At 43.9% G+C, this 22,792-nt stretch overlaps 1 protein-coding gene and 1 long non-coding RNA gene across 2 annotated transcripts in view; one reads left to right on the plus strand and one right to left on the minus strand.

Annotated features, from left to right (window-relative positions):
* Positions 1 to 22,792, plus strand: part of KNTC1 (kinetochore associated 1) — a 352,480-nt gene that overhangs the window by 2,598 nt on the left and 327,090 nt on the right. The window contains exons 2-3 of the mRNA XM_077293161.1: positions 9,034 to 9,182; positions 10,904 to 11,024. Of these exons, the coding sequence (XP_077149276.1) occupies positions 9,051 to 9,182; positions 10,904 to 11,024 (253 nt within the window). The 5' untranslated portion in view covers positions 9,034 to 9,050. The remainder of the gene's footprint in view (positions 1 to 9,033; positions 9,183 to 10,903; positions 11,025 to 22,792) is intronic.
* LOC143810703 (uncharacterized) lies at positions 3,971 to 18,338 on the minus strand. The gene is made up of 4 exons (XR_013223142.1): positions 18,208 to 18,338; positions 9,780 to 9,845; positions 9,255 to 9,316; positions 3,971 to 4,016 (listed from the first exon to the last, which is right to left on the minus strand). It is a non-coding gene; the product is annotated as an uncharacterized LOC143810703 (long non-coding RNA).

A 22,792-nucleotide genomic window follows, 5' to 3' on the forward strand; every position in this document is an offset into this window, starting at 1 on the left:
GACAGGTGACAGAAAAAAATAACACATGGATGGTTTGTTTGCTGTCAGTTAGTTTTTGCTAAAATAAAAAATCGCAGTCATGTGAACAGCCCCATAGACAGTAATGGGTCGGTATTCTATCAGGGAACAACACAGAACACAAATATCTGAATGAGGATAAAGTAAATTGAGACTCTGCAGGAGAGGAGATTGTATGAGCGTTATAGAATTACAATAATCCGATTACTCACAAAATAATAATAATAATCTTTATATAGCGCCAACATATTCCGCAGCGCTTTACAGTTTAACAGTTTCAAACAACAAGCATAGGTAACAATGTTAGCAATACAATAATAAAGCAAAATAAGACGACCCTGCTCGTGAGAGCTTACAATCTACAATGAGGTGGGGGAGATCCAAAGTACAGGTGTGTATTTACAATTATGTATTTACAATGATGGTCCAGCCATCTTCAGGGGGTGGGGGATAGATGGAGATAGTGAATGGGCTACACACACACACACACACAAAAGCATAAAATGACCTTGATTAGTTAATGTGGTAGGCAGCTCTGAACAAATGTGTTTTGAGGGAGCGCCTAAAACTATGCAAGTTGTGGATGGTCCTAATATCTTGTGGTAAGATTAATTCTAGACACACCTGAGGCTGGATGTGGTGAAACGGCTTTATAAGAGATATAGAATGATGTGGCTCATTTGTGGTAGAGTGGTTCCACATCTAGTGATGATGGAATGATGCAGGTTTAGGCTGGATGCTCTCCATGGTTTAGCCTACTTTGCTTTTTCCATCAAGGGCTTCCATCTGAAGCACAAGAAAATGGGATTCTGGCAGAACCCGAATGTGCCACTGAGTATAATGTGCACACTGAGCCAGATTATTCTGCTAAACTCTTGTGTTTGCCATAAAAGATAGGGACAAGGTCAAATAATTGGCAATTGGAGAACTTCACTTATTTTAGTATAAATCCTGCCCTGCTGTAGCATAACAACCACATTTCATTTGTTTTCAGTCCATGATTCTGTTTTTAACATTTGTGCATAATCTAACAGCGTTTGGATACAACCCAGATGACATCTGTGTGTGATTGTGGACTCATTCACTTCATAAAGTAGAAGTACGGTATGTGTTTTATCTGCAAAATAAAGCAGAACGTATATGTGAAACCAAGTCTTATGAATGAGGCCTCATCAACTTTATTTTCCAGCAGTGAGTTACTGATGTATGATTGCTGAACAAAGTTACATTAATCATATAGTAAAGAGTTATTTCTAGTGGTGAAAGCTACCGACTTCACAGTATAGGTGATCACTTTCTCAATTGGCAGACACTGTGTTTCGGGGTGTTGCCCCTCTTCAGTGCAAAGTAAGAGATGTGATTTGGCTAAGTTTGGTTCCCAAGTCATATGGCAAGGCTTGTTCAGGGGTCTATATTGACTTTTAGGATTGCTGTTCCCAATAACTGGAACTAAAGTTCTAGTCTGGTGATGAGCGAGTGTACTCGTTGCTTGGATTTTCCCCCGAGTATTTATGACTGCTCGGAGATTTAGTTTTCATCGCGGCAGCTGAATGATTTACAGCTAGTAGCCAGACTGAGTACATGAGGGGTTTGCCTGGTTGCTAGGGAATTCCCACATGTAATCAAGCAGGCTAGTAGCTGTAAATCATTCAGCTGCCGGGATGAAAACTAAATTTCCGAGCAGTCATAAATACTCGGAGGTCACCCGAGCAACGAGTACACAAGCTTATCACTACCCTAGTCCTCTCACTCTCTGAAGAGACAATTTGCATATTTAATTTCCCAGTGGAGCATGAATGGCTTTTAAGCCTCCTCACTGTGACATGTCACCCTCCACAAGCAGAAACGTTACGCCTTAGACCTCAGTCCAGAGCCTCTCACCTAGCCAAATCACGTCTCATACTTTGCACTGATGAGGGGCAACACCCCGAAACAAAGTGTCTGCAAATTGAGATTCTGATTTTGCTTTTATCCTAAGTCATATGGCAGGACTTGTTGAAGGCTTGATACTGACTTTTAGGACTGCTACTTTCAATAGGTGGTGCTTGAATTCTAGTCCTCTTCCCCTCTCTGAAGAGGCAAATTTGAATAGAAAAATGGTTGCAATTCCTAAACATTTCACGGTATATTTTTGTTTAACCCCTTTAATTAAACCTGAAAGTTTACACTTCAATTGCATCTCAGTTGTTTCATTTTAAATCCCAAATAGTGGCATGCGGAGCCCAAATCACAAAGATTCCTACACTGTACAAGTTTTTATTTTTTTTATTTCTGGACCTAATTGTATGTATTGTCTAGTTGAGCAGGCTGGAGAAGCCTTGGGGACCCAATTCTTGGACTAGTCAACTAGTCCCTAGCTTGAATCTTGAATAGGAGAAAAGGTGCAGTATTCAGCAGCATCCATTAGACAATGTATGTACTGATGCTCTGCCTCATAGTTTGCTTATATCCACCAACCGTCAGCAAATTCCAGCTGATCTATGGATGTATTGAGTGTTGGACTTCTGCAAATCGGATATTGCTGACCTATCCTACAGATTGGTTGTTAATATTTAAGTTTCGGGCAACCCCATTCAATTTTGAGTGGGTCTTGGTTGGGGGTGAGGGGTTAGCTTTGAATGAGAGTATGTACGGTAATTTGTTATGGGTTTAAACATTTGTAGCAGCAAGAATATAGAGCTTGAATGTTAGTTTTAATGATACCAGACTCAACATTCCCGGTAGAGAATCCAAGAACTACCCTGTTTTCTGGTTCTAGGTGTAATAATTATAGGGGATAACTCAGGAGACTCTTTGCGTGGAACAAGACAACTACAGGACACAGTTTTATAAGTGGTAAAGTCTATATTATCACATGGTCATTCAAACAGGTGCAGAGAGAAACTCAAGTCCACAACACTTGGTGTAAATATTAAACGCAGCTTAGCAGTCTATAGGAATCTTCAGAGGAAAATGCAATCAAGCAGAAAGTCTATGAAGCACAGTTATTCTTGAGGATACTTGACACGAATAAATCCTTGTCTTTGTCCAAACACAGATAAGCTTATAAGGCAGTTCAAATCATATCTTAGCTCAACCGGGGAGGCCTGGTTAATAGTCTCAGGTTTTTGCAGAGCAGAAACAGCTTACATGTCCAGCAAATGCAGATGGAAGTAAACACGAGCAGCAGATGAAGGAGGATTACTGGAAACTGGTGTCTGCAGCAGGAACTCAGAGCAAAGTAGCAGGATCACCACACAGGTTCACAGGAGCAGGTATATAGCCAGGGAGTAATCAGAGGTCAGGAGCTGGATGCAAGGCAGAATACTCTAGCACAGACTGAAGGCTGGGGTGGAGTTTTATAGCAGGAAGACACAGTGCACATGAGACCAAAGACGCCATCTTGGAAAAGGGCAGTAATGCACAAATGGTAAAAAATGTTCAGAGTCCTGACACTAGGATTGTCCAAGGCCTACATTCACACATCCAATGCACATTTTTTAAACTGACAACACATGGACTCAGGGTTTCATTGATCTCTAGACAGATCTTTTTCTAAAAACGAATCCATGAGACCGATGATGTCCTATTCTTTTATGGATCCGACTGTCAATGAGGTTCTGTTAAAGACAGATGAAAACCAGAAGCATTTTAGGTTTCATCCATTGTTAACTGATCCATTGCCAAGTGCAAATGGACAAAAATAGTCAGATAGGTGGCCTACAGTTTTCAAAACTCTGGGTATTCAGGAGTAGATCACACTAGAATACCATATTTTTCGGACTATAAGACGCACCCCAAATTTTGGGGTGGAAAATAGCAAAACAAAAAAAAAGATTTTTATAAGATGGGGGTCCATTTTATTGTTCGAATTTAAGGTATCTTACCTGAGGGCCAGCGGTGGTACAGTGGAGTCACAGAACGCATGGTCCCTTTCTCAGGAAGCCGGCGGCGGCAGAAGTGGGGCAATGCTGTGGACAGTCCCGGGGTGTGATGCTGTGGGTTCGGCTCGATGGGAGCTGTAAGACGGAAGTGTGAAAGAGGCCTAAACTGTTAAATGCCGCTGTTCTATTCTAACCGCATATTGACCCACCTGCGGCACAATGGTGGGGCTCCCATGGGTTGCCTGCTATAACAGTACTTCTGTGAAAGCGAGCTTATGGATGTCATTTAAAGGAGTCCATGATTTGTTTTGTATTCACGCTTGAAGGTTTAAGTTCCCAAAGCGAAATAAAAAATACGATAAAAAATTTTAAAAGCCTAAACATTTTTTTTCTTTTAAATTTAAAAATTGGAATCGCCCTCTTTTTTCCCCCATTAAAAATAAAGAAATAAAATTTACCTGTTGTATCTCCATGTGTATGAAAGTTCAATCTATTAAAATCTAAAATTACTTGAGCCAATCCGTAAATGTTGTTATGAGAAACATCATGAAAACGCCAGAATTTGTATTTTTCAACCTCTGCAACACCAAAGTGCAATAAAAAGCAATCAAAACATCAGATCTAGCGCAAAATAGTATACCGTAGATTAAAAACATAAGCTCAGGTCGCAAAATAACATTCATCTCCTTCGACTGATAAATGAAACAAGTGTACGAAAGGCAGCGCAAGTAAAAAATTTTTTTACAAATTTTTTTTTTTTTTCACGACTTAAAAGAAAATATGCATGTTTGGTATCGCTGGAAGCAAACTGTCCTGTAGAATCATATTGCCACTCATTTTTGCCTTTATAATGAATGTTGTAGCAACAAAACCCACTTTGCATTTTTGTACAGTTTTGTCGCACTTAGAATTGTTTTGCCATTTTCCAGTACATCACAAGTTAAAATGGTACAATTTGTCCTGCAAAAAAACAAGCCCATATACGGTTATATTGCCAAAAAGTAAAAAAGTTATGGGTCTGGGAAGAAGAGGAGGAAAAAACAAAAGTGGAAATTCTCCATATTAGCCCAATTTTAGGAAGGAGCTAATAGGAATATGTCACATGTATTTTTTAATTATCAAAACCAAATGCACAATATATATATTTTTTTATCTGTTTCACATCTGGATTGACATTTTCTCTATTTTCTGTATCTGATTAAGGGTCCTGTTCCAATAGCATTCAGAAATGTACTTTACAGTAGCTACAAAGACAGAAGCTATTGTCTAGAGCAGGGGTGGGGAACCTCAGGCCCCAGGTCCATTTTCGACCCTCGATGACCTTTTATCAGGCCCCCGAGCAGATTCTCAGGGACCGCATTCTTGGGCAGGGAGCTGTATTTTGATTACAACCAGCTCATTAATTTCTTATTCCTCTGTTAGCACACACATGCAGTGTTCACGTCTGAACACTGAAGGGCATGCAATGAAAGATTACGTCCTGAAACCAGTGCCAGAATCATGATGCACTTTGTGGACCTAGTTTGTACGCCCCCGAAGGATGGTATAAATATCCAAATGGCCCTTGGCAGAAAAAAGATTCCCCACCCCTGGTCTAGAGATAGCCTATTGACGTCTATGGAGAGTGTTCTAGGCATGCTCAGTGACCAGTGCAGGGAGTATATGAGGTGGATTCGCTGTTATTTGCCTCACAGAAGTGTTAACTTTAAAGGAAACCTGTCATTCAATTGATGCTGCTCAAGCCACTAAATACACTGCTCAAAAAAATAAAGGGAACACTTAAACAACAGAATATAACTCCAAGTAAATCAAACTGTCCACTTAGGAAGCAACACTGATTGACAATCAATTTCCCATGCTGTTGTTCAAATGGAATAGACAACAGATGTAAATTATTGGCAATTATCAAGACACACTCAAAGGAGTGGTTTTGCAGGTGGGGACCACAGACCACCTCTCAGTACCAATGCTTTCTGGCTGATGTTTTGGTCACTTTTGAATGTTGGTTGTGCTTTCAGACTCGTGGTAGCATGAGACGGACTCTACAACCCACACAAGTGGCTCATCCAGGATGGCACACCAATGCGAGCTGTGGCAAGAAGGTTTGCTGTGTCTGTCAGCGTAGTGTCCAGAGGCTGGAGGCGCTGCCAGGAGACAGGCCAGTACGCCATGAGACGTGCAGGGGGCCGTAGGAGGGCAACAACCCAGCAGCAGGACCGCTACCACAGCCTTTGTGCAAGGAGGAACAGGAGGAGCACTGCCAGAGCCCTGCAAAATGATCTCCAGCAGGCCACAAATGTGCATGTCTGCACAAACGGTTAGAAACTGACTCCAGGAGGATGGAGTGCCCGACGTCCACAGATGGGGGTTGTGCTCACAGCCCAACACCGTGCAGGACGCTTGGCATTTGCCACAGAACAGCAGGATTGGCAAATTCGCCACTGGCGCCCTGTGCTCTTCACAGATGAAAGCAGGTTCACACTGAGCACATGTGACAGAGTCGGGAGACGCCGTGGAGAGCAATCTGCTGCCTGCAACATCCTTCAGCATGACGGTTTGGCAGTGGGTCAGTAATGGTGTGGGGTGGCATTTCTTTGGAGGGCCGCACAGCCCTCCATGTGCTCACCAGAGGTAGCCTGGCTGCCATTAGGTACCGAGATGAGATCCTCAGACCCCTTGTGAGACCATATGCTGATTCTGTTGTCCCTAGGTTCCTCCTAATGAAGGACAATGCCAGACCTCATGTGGCTGGAGTGTGTCAGCAGTTCCTGCAAGATGAAGGCATTGAAGCTATGGACTGGCCCGCCCGTTCCCCAGACCTGAATCCGATTGATCTGGGAGGAGATCCCTCAGGAGACCATCCACCGCCTCATCAGAAGCATGCCCAGGTGTTTTAGGGAGGTTATACAGGCATGTGGAGGCCACACACGCTACTGAGCATTTCCTTGTCTTGAGGCATTTCCACTGAAGTTGGATCAGCCTGCAATTTGATTTTCCACTTTGATTTTGAGCATCATTCCAACTCCAGACCTCCATGGGATATTAGTTGTGATTTACATTGATCATTTTTAGGTTTTACTGTTCTCAACGCATTCCACTTTATAATGAATAAAGATTTACAACTGGAATATTTCATTCAGTGATATCTAGGATGTGGGATTTTAGTGTTCCCTTTATTTTTTTGAGCAGTGTATGAATCAGAGCCTGGCTGCACGATTGCAGTCAGGATTTTTTTTTCTGAAGCGAACTGACTTTTTTTAAATAATTTGATAATCCCACTGGGAATGCTGCGTCGCTTAGTGCAAGTGTATTGAGCTAGGTCGGACACGTCTAGTTGGAATGTCTCCAGAATTATGCAAACAGCTTACTTGTGGTCACATGGCTGTCCAGATTCCTGCACTGGAGAATTCTCACACTTTGTGCAATGTGAGGATTCACAAGTCTTCAGTCACATGGAGTGACAGCAGACTTGTAGCCTATGGTCAGGCAATCTCTTTAAAGGGAACCTGTCACCCCCAAAATCGATGGTGAGGTAAGCTCACCGTCATCAGGGGCTTATCTACAGCATTCTGTAAGGGTACCGTCACACATTGAAATTTCCATCGCTACGACGTTACGATTCGTGACGTTCTAGCGATATCGTTACGATATCGCAGTGTCTGACACGCTACTGCGATCAGACACCCTGCTGAGAATCGTACGTCGTAGCAGATCGTTTGGAACTTTCTTTCGTCGCTTGATCACCCGCTGACATCGCTGGATCGTTGTGTGTGACAGCGATCCAGCGATGTCTTCGCTTGTAACCAGGGTAAACATCGGGTAACTAAGCGCAGGGCCGCGCTTAGTAACCCGATGTTTACTCTGGTTACAAGCGTAAACGTAAAAAAACAAACCGTACATACTCACCCGTCGGTGTCCTTCAGGTCCCTTGCCGTCTGCTTCCTGCTCTGAGTGCCGGCCGGAAAGTGAGAGCAGATCACAGCGGTGCTGCGCTCTGCTCTCACTGTACGGCTGCACTCAGAGCAGGAAGCAGACGGCAAGGGACCTGAAGGACACCGACGGGTGAGTATGTAGTGTTTGTTTTTTTACGTTTACGCTGGTAACCAGGGTAAACATCGGGTTACTAAGCGCGGCCCTGCGCTTAGTTACCCGATGTTTACCCTGGTTACCCGGGGACTTCGGCATCGCTCCAGCGCCGTGATTGCAACGTGTGACCGCAGTCTACGACGCTGGAGCGATGATTATACGACGCTGCGACGTCATGAATCGTGCCGTCGCAGCGATGAAAATTTCAATGTGTGACGGTACCCTAATGCTGTAGATAAGCCCCCGATGTTACCTAAAAGAGGAGAAAAAGACATTAGATTATACTCACCCAGGGGCGGTCCCACTGCGGTCCGGGTCTGGTGGGTGTCTCAGGTCCGGTCTGGGGCCTCCCATCTTCTTACGATGACGTCCTCTTCTGTTCTTCACGCCGCGCTTGCTTCCCAGGCGTACTTTGTCTGCCCTGTTGAGGGCAGAGCAAAGTACTGCAGTGCACAGGCGCTGGGACAGGTCAAAGAGGCCCGGCACCTGCGCACTGCAGTACTTTGCTCTGCCCACAACAGGGCAGACAAAGTACGCCTGCACTGCAGCCGCGGCGTGAAGACCAGAAGATGAGGTCATGGAATGAAGATGGGAGGCTCTGGACCGGACCTGAGGCACCCATCGGACCCGGACCGCAGCGGGACCGCCCCTGGGTGAGTATAATCTAACGTCTTTTTCTCCTCTTTTAGGTAACATCCAGGGGCTTATCTACAGCACTCCAGAATGCTGTAGATAAGCCCCTGATGACAGTGAGCTTACCTCACCATCGATTTTGGGGGTGACAGGTTCCCTTTAATTGGAAGCCTGCACATATTGATAACAAGATTGCTACAGGCCCATTATAGGTAATATCAGTATATTATGAGGTTTACTGGTGAATGTGAGGACAGGAAAACGTAATACAGGATTATTTTTTTTTTTTTTTTTAGATGCAATGACTTGGGGGGGGGGGGAAATCTTCAAAATAACAATTTTGAATTAAATAGTTAATCAGCGTTCTGTTACTTTATATTTTTTTGCAGATTAGTTCAGCATCATATATTATATATATAACGTTTCTTTACAGGAAAACACAGCATCAATATGTGGAATGATATTGAGCTCTTAGCAAATGATGATACTGGGAGTTGCCGTTTGAACATTGATTCTCGCCAAGAAAGCGGAACCGCTTTGTACCAAGTAGACACACTACTAAAAATCTCCTCCACTGAAAAAGTAAGTCTTCATATGAGCACAGCCTTTTTTGCGAAATATTAAACCCAGTGGCTCCAATGTTTGTAGGATTACTCAGATTTGTTGATCAGGAGTCTTTCATAGTTGAGTGGCAGAATAGTCTTCAAGATTGTGACCTAGTATAAAATAGCATGTATGTAATAAACTGATACCTATAAATAATTATATTTGTGTCAATATTGACTCTGTTATGGTTAAATATATGGACAACAGCAGGGGTGTTTTTATCTCAAGGGTATGTGCACACGTTCAGGTTTTTTTCACGATAAAAATGCTATAAAACTCATTAAAAATGCATACATTATGCTTCCTATCATTTAGAATGCATTCTTACATCGCGGTAAAAAAACAGCATGTTCATAAATTTTGCGGATTTTCCGCTATTCTATGCATTTGGAAAAAAACGCGTGAAAAACGCGAAAAACCGCATGCGGATTTCTGGCAGAAATGTCCGGTTTTTGTCAGGAAAATTTCTGCAAGAAATCCTGACGTGTGCACATACCCTAAATGCCTGTATTTTTGGCTGATTACATGTTTAAAAATTGTTGTGCATTAAAATAGGGATTTTTGTGTACTCACCATAAAATCATTTTCTCCGAGCCAGTCATTGGGGGACACAGGACCATGGGTGTTATGCTGCTGCCACTAGAAGGACAGTAAGTGAATATAGAAATATTAACTCCTCTTCTGCAGTATACACCCTCCTGCTGGCTCAAAGTGAACCAGTTCGGTAAGAAAGCAGTAGGAGCTTAAAAACCATTAACAAGAATAAACTGTCACAATCAAAAGACAAAAAACAAGTCATTAGACTAACAGGGTGGGTGCTGTGTCCCCCAGTGATTGGCTGGGAGAAATGGATTTTATGGTGAGTACACAAAAATCCCTTTTTCTCCTCATTAATTAATCCTCATTGGGGGACACGGGACCATGGGACGTCCTAAAGCAGTCCCTGGGTGGGGAACAAACAACTGTTATTACCCAATGTAGCAGTAAGTTACAAATGTGGTACTGCAGAAGCCGTCTGCCAAGGGCCACATCTGCAGAAGCCTGAGAATGAATACTGTAATGTTTTGTGAAAGTATGCAAGCTGGACCAAGTGGCAGCCTTGCAAACTTGTTCTGCTGACGCCTGGTGCCGAATGGCCCAAGAAGCGCCCACTGACCAAGTGGAGTGTGCCTTAATCCCTGCTGGCTGCCGAGATAAGGAAGGTGCTTCTCGTTTAGTACGAGAAGTTTAAAAGTTCAGCAGAAGAAACACATTGGCAGAGAGAAAAGCAAGGTTGGCAGACCAAATTATCATATCAGAGACACACCATTTCTAAGAAAGCCCTCTTATTTGTAAGAAAACCCTACTTCAATAAAGTATCTACAGCCTTTACATTATTCATAAAACGAGAAAAATAAATTATGATGAAAACCCCCAGAAAGTACGAATCTTCAAAAGTGAGAACCTTCAGGTGCAATGAGCCTGAGCAGCCACAGAGGTCACACCTGCTCTCTGCAAGGACAGTGGAAAAACTGAGTGGGGGGTTTTAAGCAGCTCTTAAAGATAGGAAGGTACTGAGAGGAGGGGGAAACAAAGATGTGTGAGCTGTGCCTGTCAGGCCTTTTGCACCTGACGCAGGGTTAATTGAATAACTGCTGAGATTGAAAACGTATTTATTTATTGACTGTACTCTTTTTTTTTTTTTTTTTTCCTTTCAGGTTTCCTTTAATCCAAATCTTTTTGCTTGCAATACCAGTGAAGGATGCATTATTGTTGCTGACAAATCAGTGTGTCTCCTTGACAGTATTTGCCAGTCTCTGCTGCTTCAGCTACAGTTTGGTAAGTCTTCAACCCCTTATATTATCCCAGATGTTTCATCAAATTATGACAAAGCGAGAATGCCCAAACTGACAGTATAAACGAAGCACACAGCCTTGTAATGGATAGGCCTCCTTATAAACATTGCACCTTTAGGGTATGTGTCCACGTTCAGGAAACGCTGCGTTTTTGACGCAGTGTTGAGCCGCAGCGTCAAAAACGCAGCATCCAGATGTTACAGCATAGTGGAGGGGATTTAAAGAAATCCTGTCTCCACTGTGCATTAAAAAACGCATGCGTTTTTCCCGCGAAAACGCACATGCGGTGCGTTTTTCCAGAACGCAGCATGTTGCTACAATGAGCAAAACACGCAGGAACACCGCAGGTGACCTGCCAGTGACCTCAGGTGCATTTTTTGATCAGGATTTTACCTGCATAAAATCCTGAAGCAAACCTGAACGTGGACACATACCCTAAGTGCCCTAATCACTGCCTTTATTCTGCAGAAACGGAATCTTAGCCACATATGTTCCAGTGCTCAGTGCATCCTTGGCGTGGCTAAGAAGCTCAGTGCCCAGACTCTCCTAAAATACATGGATTTATGGCTTTATATTCTGTATTGACATCCGTGTCTTATTTGTTTTACATTTTTTTTATCCAATGAGTCCCTTAGCTGCTGCTCTGTTACCAGTTATTCACTTTGTTTTAGTGGACATTTACGGTACTTAGCCTGAGCGGTCTGCCAGCACTATATATGCTGGCACTACTGTTCCTTTAGTGCAGTGGATGACAAATGAGAAAGAAATGAGACCCCTAATAGTTGGCACTTTAGGGCATTTTCTTTAACTCTACGGACACACCTATTTTTATTCCTAACCCCTTCATGACATATGATGAAAAACTTACCTCATATTCCTGCTCCCTGTCATTGATGCAGGCTCGCACGCCAAGCCTGTATCTTTCCCCACACATGATGGCTGATTTAATCAGCCATCATGTGCCAATAACAGCCGCGGTTGGAATAGAGCTCCACCTGCAGCTGTTAACCTCTTAAATACTGCTGTCAAGTCACTGATAAAGGCATTTAACACTCGCCTACAGTGGTGCACGTCGTTCCACTTTCTCTTCGGCGTGCCCATGATGTGACTGTGGGGCAACTATGGGTTATCATGATATCTGAGGGTCTGCTGAAGACCCCATGTTGGTCATTACAATTCTTCTGTGAAAGCCAACCTGTGGCTAGCGTTCATATACAGTACATAGCAGTGCTGATGGACTGCTATATATAGCACAGAAGATCAGACAATCGCACCTTCAAGTTCCCCTTAGGGGAATATTATATACAGTAAAAAGTTTTTTTGTTTTTTAAATATGAAAAAATTAAAAAAAAACTTGGTTCAAATCATCCCCTTTTGCCCCATTAAAAATAAAGCAAAAAAAATAATCAAATACACATATTTGATATCGATGTGTTCATAAAAGTTCAATCTATCAAAATATAAAATAAGGGAATAAAAATACAAAAAATGGAGTGTGATGACCCCAAGGTAGATACAAAATAGTAATAAAGGCCTATTTAACGAAAAATTATCGTAGATTTTATTGAAAATATCAAAAAAATAGTCAACCTTACAATAAGTGGTTCTTGAAGCAAATGGTAGTAGGTGAAATGGTGATGACTAGTGTTGAGCGATACCTTCCGATATCAAGAAGTATCGGTATCGGATTGGATCGGCAGATATCCAAAAAATATCGGATACCGCCGATACCGATACCAATGCAAGTCAATGGGACACAAATATCGGAATGTAAATAAGCCCTTTCTGTTCTTCTACATCCTGTTCCGGAGTGGGGAAGGGTGTGGGCGGTGCGTTGGGCGGACACTGTGCGTGTCTGTGTGTGCGGGCGGGGTCTGTGCGGGCCTGCCGGGGATCTGCGTGCCTGCCGGGGCTCTGTGCGTGCCTGCTGGGGCTCTGTGCGTGCCTCCCGGGGCTCTGTGCGTGCCTGCCCGGGGCTCTGTGCGTGCCTGCCCGGGGCTCTGTGCGTGCCTGCCCGGGGCTCTGTGCGTGCCTGCCCGGGGCTCTGTGCGTGCCTGCCCGGGGCTCTGTGCGTGCCTGCCCGGGGCTCTGTGCGTGCCTGCCCGGGGCTCTGTGCGTGCCTGCCCGGGGCTCTGTGCGTGCCTGCCCGGGGCTCTGTGCGTGCCTGCCCGGGGCTCTGTGCGTGCCTGCCCGGGGCTCTGTGCGTGCCTGCCGGGGCTCTGTGCGGGCTGCCGGGGCTCTGTGCGGGCTGCCGGGGGTCTGTGCGTGTGTGCAGGCATCGTCCGATGGGACTACAAGTCTCATCGGACGATGCCTGCAACAGTGACAGTGATTGACACATTAGCCAATGTTGGGACAGTAGTAGTCCCATCATACAGCTAATGTGTTGAATGTAAAAAAAAAAGCTGCACAGAGCCCCGGCAGGCCACACAGAGCCCCGGCAGGCCGCACAGAGCCCCGGCACGCCGCACAGAGCTCCGGCACGCCGCACAGAGCTCCGGCACGCCGCACAGAGCTCCGGCGCGCCGCACAGAGCTCCGGCACACCGCACAGAGCCCCGGCAGGCATGCACAGAGCCCCGGCAGGCACGCACAGACCCCGCCCGCACACACACACACACACACACGCAGTCTCCGCCCACGCACTGCCCACACTCCATTATAGTGCATAATTGCACTATGGGAACTTCCGATTCCGGTATCTGATATCGCAAAAATATCGGAACTCAGTATCGGAATTCCGATACAGCGAATATCGGCGATACCCGATATTTGCAGTATTGGAATGCTCAACACTAGTGATGACACAAAAATGTGCACAAAAGACACATAAATGTCATAAGTAATTGGGTTGCAAAAAAGTTTTTAAACATTAGCCTCCCTGTTACTCGACTTTGTCCTCTCCAGTCCATCCTTAAAGGGAACCTGTCACCCCCCCCCCCCAGGCATTTGTAACTAAAAGAGCCACCTTGTGCAGCAGTAATGCTGCATTCTGACAAGGTGGCTCTTTAAGTTCGGGTCCCTGGCACTGCTGAAATAATCGTTTTTGAAATTTGTCCCTCACACCGTGAAATCGCCACGGGGGCCGGTCTTTCCCCCCTAATCCAGACACCTCACAGCCGTCAATCATGGCCTCTGCACGCCGGGTGCCGCCTCCTCTTCCTTCATTAGCATCCCCAGGGCCTGCGCTGTAAGTTCGAAGGGCAGTGCAACTGCGCATGCCCCCCAAAAAAGATAACTGCGCAGGCGCCGGGGACGCTAATGAAGGAAGGGGAGCCGGCGCTCAGAGGCCATGATTGACGGCTGTGTTGCTTCTGGATTAGGGGGGAAAGACCTTGCCCCCCCGTGGCGATTTCACGGTATGAGGGACAAATTTCAAAAACGATTCTTTCAGCAGTGCCAGGGACCCGAACTAAAAGAGCCACCTTGTCAGAATGCAGCATTACTGCTGCACAAGGTGGCTCTTTTAGTTACAAACGCCTGACAGGGGGGGGGTGGGGGGTGACAGGTTCCCTTTAATGCAGCAGCCAGGGTTGTCTATCTAGCTAATCGGTATTCAGACGTATCCGTATCCGCTCTTCGCCAGTCGTTACGCTGGCTGCCCATTCATTATAGAATCCATTTCAAAGTACTTGTTCTCACCCACAAAGCTCTTCACAGTGTAGCACCCCCTTACATCTCCTCCCTCATTTCTGTCTATCCTCCCTCATTTCGGTCTATCGGCCTAACCGACCGCTGCGCCCTGCAAAAGACTTTCGACTAACCTCTGCACTAATCCGTACCTCCCACTCCCGACTTCAAGACTTCTTCTGTGCTGCGCCAATCCTCTGGAATGCTCTACCCCAAGATATTAGGACCATCCACAATTCGCATAGTTTCAGGTGCTCCCTCAAAACACAGTTGTTCAGAGCAGCCTATCACGTTCACTAATCAGTCATTTTATGTGTGTATGTGTGTGTGGCTCATTCACTACTTTCATCTATCCCCCACCCCCTGAAGATGGCTGGACCATCATTGTAAATACATCATTGCAAATACACACCTGTACTTTGTATCTCCCCCGCCTCATTGTAGATTGTAAGCTCTCACAAGCAGGGTCGTCTTATTTTGCTTTAATTATTGTATTGTTAACGCTGTTACTTATGACTGTTGTGTTTGAAACTGTAAAGCGCTGCGGAATATGTTGGTGCTATATAAATAAAGATTATTGTTATTATTAGTAGTAATATTACCAACAAGTCCAACCATAGACACCGTATGGTACTTCCAAAATACATAAGAAAAAACCACTAGATGGCAGCAGAGTCACTGTCATCCAAAGAGAAGTTAACCAAAACATAAATAGATTTAAAATCAATTTATTGAGAATAACATGACAAAAAAATAAATATCTATATATAAAAAAGCTACAGCATATCCTCTAGATTATTTCCATAGTCCTGTATTAGCAATGGCTAGGGTCACTTCGACATAATGCATAAACACATTTTCCAGTGGTGGGTGCCACGAGAAAAAAAGAAGTGAGAGAAGAGCTACTAAAAATCAATAAATTTATTCAGAATATTATTCTAAAAATGCATAACACATGATAAAATTAGACAAAAGACTGGGGGGGAAAAAACGGAACCTCCAAAACCAAGGGAGGCACCCCACAAAAATACACTGCGCACAGAACTAAATATCAGAAGGTAATACCTTTAGGAAGAGTGCTCAGGAAAAGCAATCAGATGTATGCCAGTGTATTAGCATAAGGTGCTATAGGAACACTTGGAGAGTGAAAAGGAATCACTATGTGCACTGATTAAGCATATCATAAGAGCAAATCTCAATCCTTAAACAGGATATATTACCTGTAGTTGTAAGTGTCAAAGGATCTGTGCGTTCTGGTCAGAGTGATGTGGAGGCCTCCCGCGCCCAACAAGCGCCGTTTCGCAATTAGCTTCTTCCAAATGGGGAATATGTTTAATAATATTTTTTTATTTATAAATACGTAGCCATGAATAATAAAAATAACAATAAATAAATTCTTGAACAGTCTTCAACCGAAGCACCAATGTGGAGGCCCATGGAATATCTTCAGAACAGCACGGAAAGGAAAACGGGACCCATAAATATATACTATAAACAAATCAAAAACAAAGTTAGCACACAAAAAATACAAAACACGAATACCAAAATAGAATAAAAACACCCTACCTGGATCTCATCCAGGGGATATGTCATATCCATAACTGGATGAGATACATCGATGATGTTCTGTTCATATGGGAGGGCCCAGTTGAGGGCTTGGAGCGTATGATGCAGCATCTCAATAACAACTCCAAGAACATCAGACTATCGTATAAATATGGAAGAGAAATTGATTTTTTGGACATTAAGGTGGCAATATTTTTAAAAAAATATTATTAAACAGAAGATGTTTATACATTTATGTATGTGTATGGTCTTTGTGACCTATGGTTGTGTATCGCCCTGTAGGGGGGATTCATTCTATATGTATATATATTTGGTAGTCTATGAGGAACTATGTTCTATATGTTTATTTATATATTTTTTTATGGTGACTTATGTGAGTGGGATATGCTCTCCATGTGTAATAATGGATGTTTTGTCATCAATTGTTGTATATATATTACATTTACTTATTAATAGGGTTTACCAGATGAGTTAGGCTAGCCCCCTTTTTCTTGCACGCTTCACTTTACGTCTTTTTGGACGGCACCATCACTACATCTGGCCTTTTGGCTGTAATATAGCCTTATGCACTTTAAATATATTTATTTATTCACTAATGCACTTTAGATTCATTATATTCTCCTATTGACTGTATTTATCTCTTGGAGGGTATATATACACTGTATTTTTGCCTGCATTAGTATAAGCTTGGGTACCTGTGGTCACTAAGTATTTTGTACTCACTTATTAAATAATTTATTAAATTACTATATGCACTTTAGTTATCCATGCACTTTATTTACTTATCTATATGTAAGTTTCAATGAGGCTCTTTTTCTAGTTGGGTTTGGCTAATGTATCCATCTATGGAGAGCCTTATCATTCTCGGGGCTACCGCTTCCTGTTTTTGTTTTTATTTTGGCACTTAGTTATTTAGTGCTTTAGTTCTCCTGTGTGATTGTGCGCATGCGCGGATCGCCATCTCCGTGCACTTCTGACAGCGCCATTGGTGGTAACCGCTTGTGTTCCACTGCGGCTCACCGGGCGGATGTCATGAAGTGCTATCACTTCCGGAGTTAGTCGGATCTGCGCATGCGCCGCTAGGTCATTTCAGAAGACCGCTTGTTACTTGCCGACGGCACTTGGCGGGAGATTTTCGGCACGGGATTGGTTTAGGGATTCCATAAATAATCACTCTGCCTGGGTACTGACACGCCCCCGGAAGAAGCCTGGGCGAAACGCGCGTCGGGGCGCTGGGAAGGAGACGTGGGAGGACGCACATTATTCACTTCTTGATTTGGTGAGCACTTCTGTACACCTTTCCTCTCCTCATGCCATGCGTTATTGGTTGTCATTATAGGCATATGGGGAGTGGGTAGGTACGGAGATTTCAGTCTACCTATGTACTTGGGACCTGTTATTACTTTTCCAATAATGGATGCAATTTGCACCTAGAGGTTTATAGGCCCATTTTAAGACCATAGGTGGTTAGGTGCTCCCTATATACACATACTCTTCTGTCCTTGTGGACATTGTTTGTATTGTGCTTCCCTTTCTCCTCCCATGAGGTACTACCTAGAGGATATGCTGTAGCTTTTTTATATATAGATATTTATTTTTTTGTCATGTTATTCTCAATAAATTGATTTTAAATCTATTTATGTTTTGGTTAGCTTCTCTTTGGATGAGAGTGACTCTGCTGCCATCTAGTGGTTTTTTATTATTATTATTAGTAGTAGTAGTATAAATGGCTGACCGTAAAAATCCAGAGGAAAAAATAATTAAAATGATCTCAAGGTAGTAATATAATATAGCCACTAGATGGCAACCAAGTGCAATCGTACATAGACTACATGTTGTAACTAGGGGCCAGTAACACAGTAATAAAGGAGATAAAGGAAAACCAGGTATCAGTAAAGTTCATGGTATAAATGGTCTGTAAATGACAGAGATAGAAGCATCAGCGTCATATATAAACTGACAAGTGCTTACCCATAAGGTGCTCTGTGCCTGCGTGCAGTGACGCTGCTACCATTAGGCGATTTGAGCTCTTTGGCTCAGGCGGCAGAAGAGAGGGGGTGGCAGATTCTGTAGTACCCGGCCCCTAGGGGCCCCCAGCCAGGAGCGGACATACCGCCAATGCCACTGATCTGGGGCCGAGAGGTGGAGGGTGGCCCCTGCAGGCAGGCCCGGTATCATGTAGCATCAGGCCCCTGTCACTCCCTCCTCTAATCCTGCCAATACCCTCAGCTGGGGAGAGAGCGGCGCGGGAAGTGCAGGACTTCAAAAGGGGCGCGTGTCATGCAGGGAGAGACGCTGGCCAATGAACGCTTTCCTCACCAGACTGAGGAGAGCGCTCACTGGCTGCTGTCTCTGTTCTCCTGCATGGCGCGTCCCAATGGAGACTGGTGAGTACTCAGTCAGGGGCCCCGCAGCACAGCACGCAGGAACATCAGTGGAGGAAGAGCAGGACTTCTTCTCCCTCCACTGCTCTGTTCCCAGCAGGCTGCAGCGTCTCCGTCCTCACTGTGAAGAGATGGGGGAGGAGCTCACTGCACTGGACAGCACAGCAGCACCAGGGGGCTGATATCAGTCTGCTCTGTGCCCCATCCCCCACAGTGGGGTCTGCAGCCCTCTCCAGCTAAACTGCCGTCCTCCAAGGCTCCTCTGATCACCTATACAAGATTAGTATGTGTGTATGTATATGCTTGTATATGTATATATGTACTGTATGTGTATGTACAGTGTGTGTGTCTATGTGTATGCTTCTGTGTGTATCTGTGTATGCATGTACAGTATGTGTATGTGCGTATAATATGTGTGTATCTGTATGTGCGATATATTTGTATGTACGGTATGTATGTTTATGTTCATGTATGTACAGTATATGTGTATGTCTGTGTGTACGGTATGTGTATACTTTGTGTATATAACTGTATATGTATGTACGGTACAAGTATGTGTACCTGTATGCATGTACGGTATATGTATGTGTATCTATGTGTATGTACGGTATATGCGTGTATGTATGACGGTATGTGTATCTGTGTGTATGTACAGTATATGTATGTATGGTATGTGTGTGTATGTACGGTATATGCATGTGTGTATGTATAGTACATGTATGTATGACAGTATATATATGTGTATCTGTGTGTATGTACGGTATATGTGAGTGTTTGCATATACAGTATATGTATGTGTATCTGTGTGTATGTATGTACGGTATATGTATGTGTATCTGTATGTATGTACACTGCAGTATGTGTGTTTGCATATAAGGTATATGTATGTGTATCTATGTGTAACATATATATTTATTACAAACACACACTATATATATATATATATATATATATATATATATATATATATATATATATATCCATCTCAATGAAAAAATATAAATATATATATTTTTTAGAGGTGTGGGGCCCAAAATAGAACTTTTGCTATGGGGGCCCTGTGATTGCTATGTACGCCCCTGTTTGCAGGGCAGTGATAATGAGGGCAATCTGACTTGTTTCTCAGAGCCCGAGGCTCCAGGGTGCCATTGCCAGATTGCCATCATCATAAGCAGTGTATCAGGCAGGAAGGGGGGCCTAGACACATTTCTTGAACAGGGGCAACAAGCTATTAGAGTCCGCCCCTGCCCCCAGCCAGTGGCGTGTCGCTAATAGCAGCACACCATGTAGCTGCTATGGGTCCCGTGAGTCAAAGGGGCTCGCCCAGTGCCAGTGAAGAAGGAGCAGTGGGTGACAGGAGGCAGGAGTCGGCTGCTACGCCTAAAGCCTGTGCCCGCTGCTAAAGAGAAATTCATAGTCACTGCTCCCCACACCCATAGTCACTCCCACCACTATGCACTGAAGCCGGTGCCGAGAGATGGGAGGGACTATAGTAGTGGAGAGCAGTGAATATTCATTTCACTTTAATAGCGGTCACAGTAGCCGCAGCTGCAGGCTTCCTGCTGCTAGGCGATCACATGTGCCCGCTACGAAAGGGAATGAATATTCACTGCTCTCCACACCCATGAATACAATATATATCAGTACATGGTGGCCATAATGCTGTAGGACTGCATTATATTCTGTTGGGGACTGCATTATGTTCTATGGGGGGGCTGCATTATATTCTATGGGGGGTTGCGTATTATATTCTATATGGGGACTGCATTATACTCTGGAGGACTATGGGAGTGTATTATACTCTATGGAGAACTATGGGAGTGTATTATACTCTATGGAGGACTATGGGGAGTGCGTTATACTATATGGAGGATTAGAGGGAATATATTATACTATATGGAGGACTATGGGGAGTCTATTATACTATGGAGGACTATGGGGAGTCTATTATACTTATATCTTATGGGGCCATAGCACTTGTGCAGCACTATATAGGGCAAATATCTCTATGGAGCATCTTATGGGGCCCTTATTACCCTTTATGCAGGATTATATGGGGCATATTTTAATATGGAGCATCTTATGGGGCCCATCAAACTTTATGGAGCATTATATGAGGCTCCTGATTCAACATGGATATTCAAAAACACTTAACCTACTGATGTCTCAATTAATTTTACTTTTATTGGTATCTATTTTTACTTTTGAAATTTACCGGTAGCTGCTGCATTTTCCACCCTAGGCTTATACTCGAGTCATTAACTTTTCCCAGTTTTTTGTGGCAAAATTAGGGGGGTCGGCTTATACTCGGGTCGGCTTATACTCGAGTATATACGGTAACTGGATTTGCGCTGCTAGGTTTTTTTTTTATAAAACTCCGGGGTCAAGTGCCCGCCCCCCCTCCTCCCTCCCTCCTTCCCGCCCCCCCTCCAGCAGGGACTGTGGTGGGGGGGGGCGCCATTTTTCCGTTCGCCTCAGGCAGCAGAGAGGCTAGGTTCACCCCTGCCTGCGTGTGTCAGTGACCCCGACACTCGTTTTGCGTGGCCATCTTTGGGTGGCTGTGTGAAATAAATTTTTTCAATTAGTAAATGGCATAACGAAAAAAAAAAAAATCAAACCACCAGAATTACATTTTTGGCCTCCACAACATTGCAATAAGAGGCGATCAAAACATTGTATTATTATTATCTGTCAATATTATAAAAAGTGGCACAAAGTGTCACAAAGTCTCAATATCCCTGCAGCGAGTCCAACAATTTACCACAAAAAATTGTAACATTCGTAAAATTCAGTGCCACGTATATACATACGTATATACAGATTCGCGCTGGAGAAAAGCTGCTCAATTGCTCTATAAATGTCCACAAAATCGATATATCTGCAAACACTAGCCCCAACATATATTGATTAAAACATGGTTGATTGTTCATAGATTAAACTGGTCCATAATTAAAAGATAAATATATATATAAAAAAACCCATAGGAGGGTGAAAGGCTAACTGGCGTTCATCAACTGACAAGCAATGTTTATAAGTGCTGATAGGAAAAATGTCCTCTTACCTGCCGTGCTGAAGTTCTGCGGGATACAGGTATCGTTGCCCTGCCGTGGGGCGGTGGGTTTAGTCCAGAGTTAAAATATAGTCTTTATCAAAGCTAGTAGCTGCCCCGGCCGGTGGCAGCCACTACTCACCGAATTACGGGTAGGAGCGGGATCCAGCTGAGCCGACGCTGCGTGTGGTGCGAGCAGTAGGTCCGGCTCGTCTGTAGGATCTGTGTGACGTAGTGACCAACGTGACCGCTACTATAACCCGGTGGTGTGTACGGAGTGCGGTAAGGACCTCTAACCAACGCGTTTCAGAGACGCCTGTCTCCTTCCTCAGGGATGATCCTTACCCCATGATGGTTATCCTTATATCGCCTCCCACAATTAGCTTAATTACTGGAATCCGAACAGTTCCACTCCATTGTTGAGTCCTCTTGGTGCAATGGTATCCAATAAAAATATCCACTTTGTCTCTACTCTGGACACAGCCTTAATATGATTGCCACCTCTCCAATGTTGATGCACCACTGCAATGCCCGATATTTCCCTTTCTTGCACTAATCCACTATGGTGATCTATGAAATGTTTGGAGAGTGGGTGGCCCATGAATTTATTTTTGATGTTACGAATATGTTCGTTGATTCTCACTTTCATAGGGCGTTTAGTCCTCCCTACATACATTTTTCCACAGGGGCATTTGATGGTATACTGTATATCACCCCTGTAGTGGAACCTGTGATAAAATCCTTAATTATAAATTTTTTATCACCTTTTTCAATATTTGTTCGTTTGTGCACTGTGGTTTGTTTACAGATACTACATTTATGACATGGAAAAAACCCCTAATGTATTCTGAAAGAAAGTAAGTTGTTTGGGAAGGGATTTATTCTGAACAGTGGGCGCAATTAAATTTCCCAAATTGTGGGATTTTTTATATACAAAACGAGGGTGGTTAACAATTTTATCCCCTAAGATTTTATCATTCCTCAGTATGTGCCAATGTTTATTAACTATTTTACGAAGAATATTTGAATTGGAATTGTACTGGGTTACCGCTCGCACCACACGCGGCGTCGGCTCAGCTGGATACCTCCTACCCGTTCTTACGCTCCTACCCGTAATTTGGTG

The sequence above is a fragment of the Ranitomeya variabilis genome, chromosome 1, assembly GCF_051348905.1.
Source record: "Ranitomeya variabilis isolate aRanVar5 chromosome 1, aRanVar5.hap1, whole genome shotgun sequence".
Classification (NCBI taxonomy): domain Eukaryota; kingdom Metazoa; phylum Chordata; class Amphibia; order Anura; family Dendrobatidae; genus Ranitomeya; species Ranitomeya variabilis.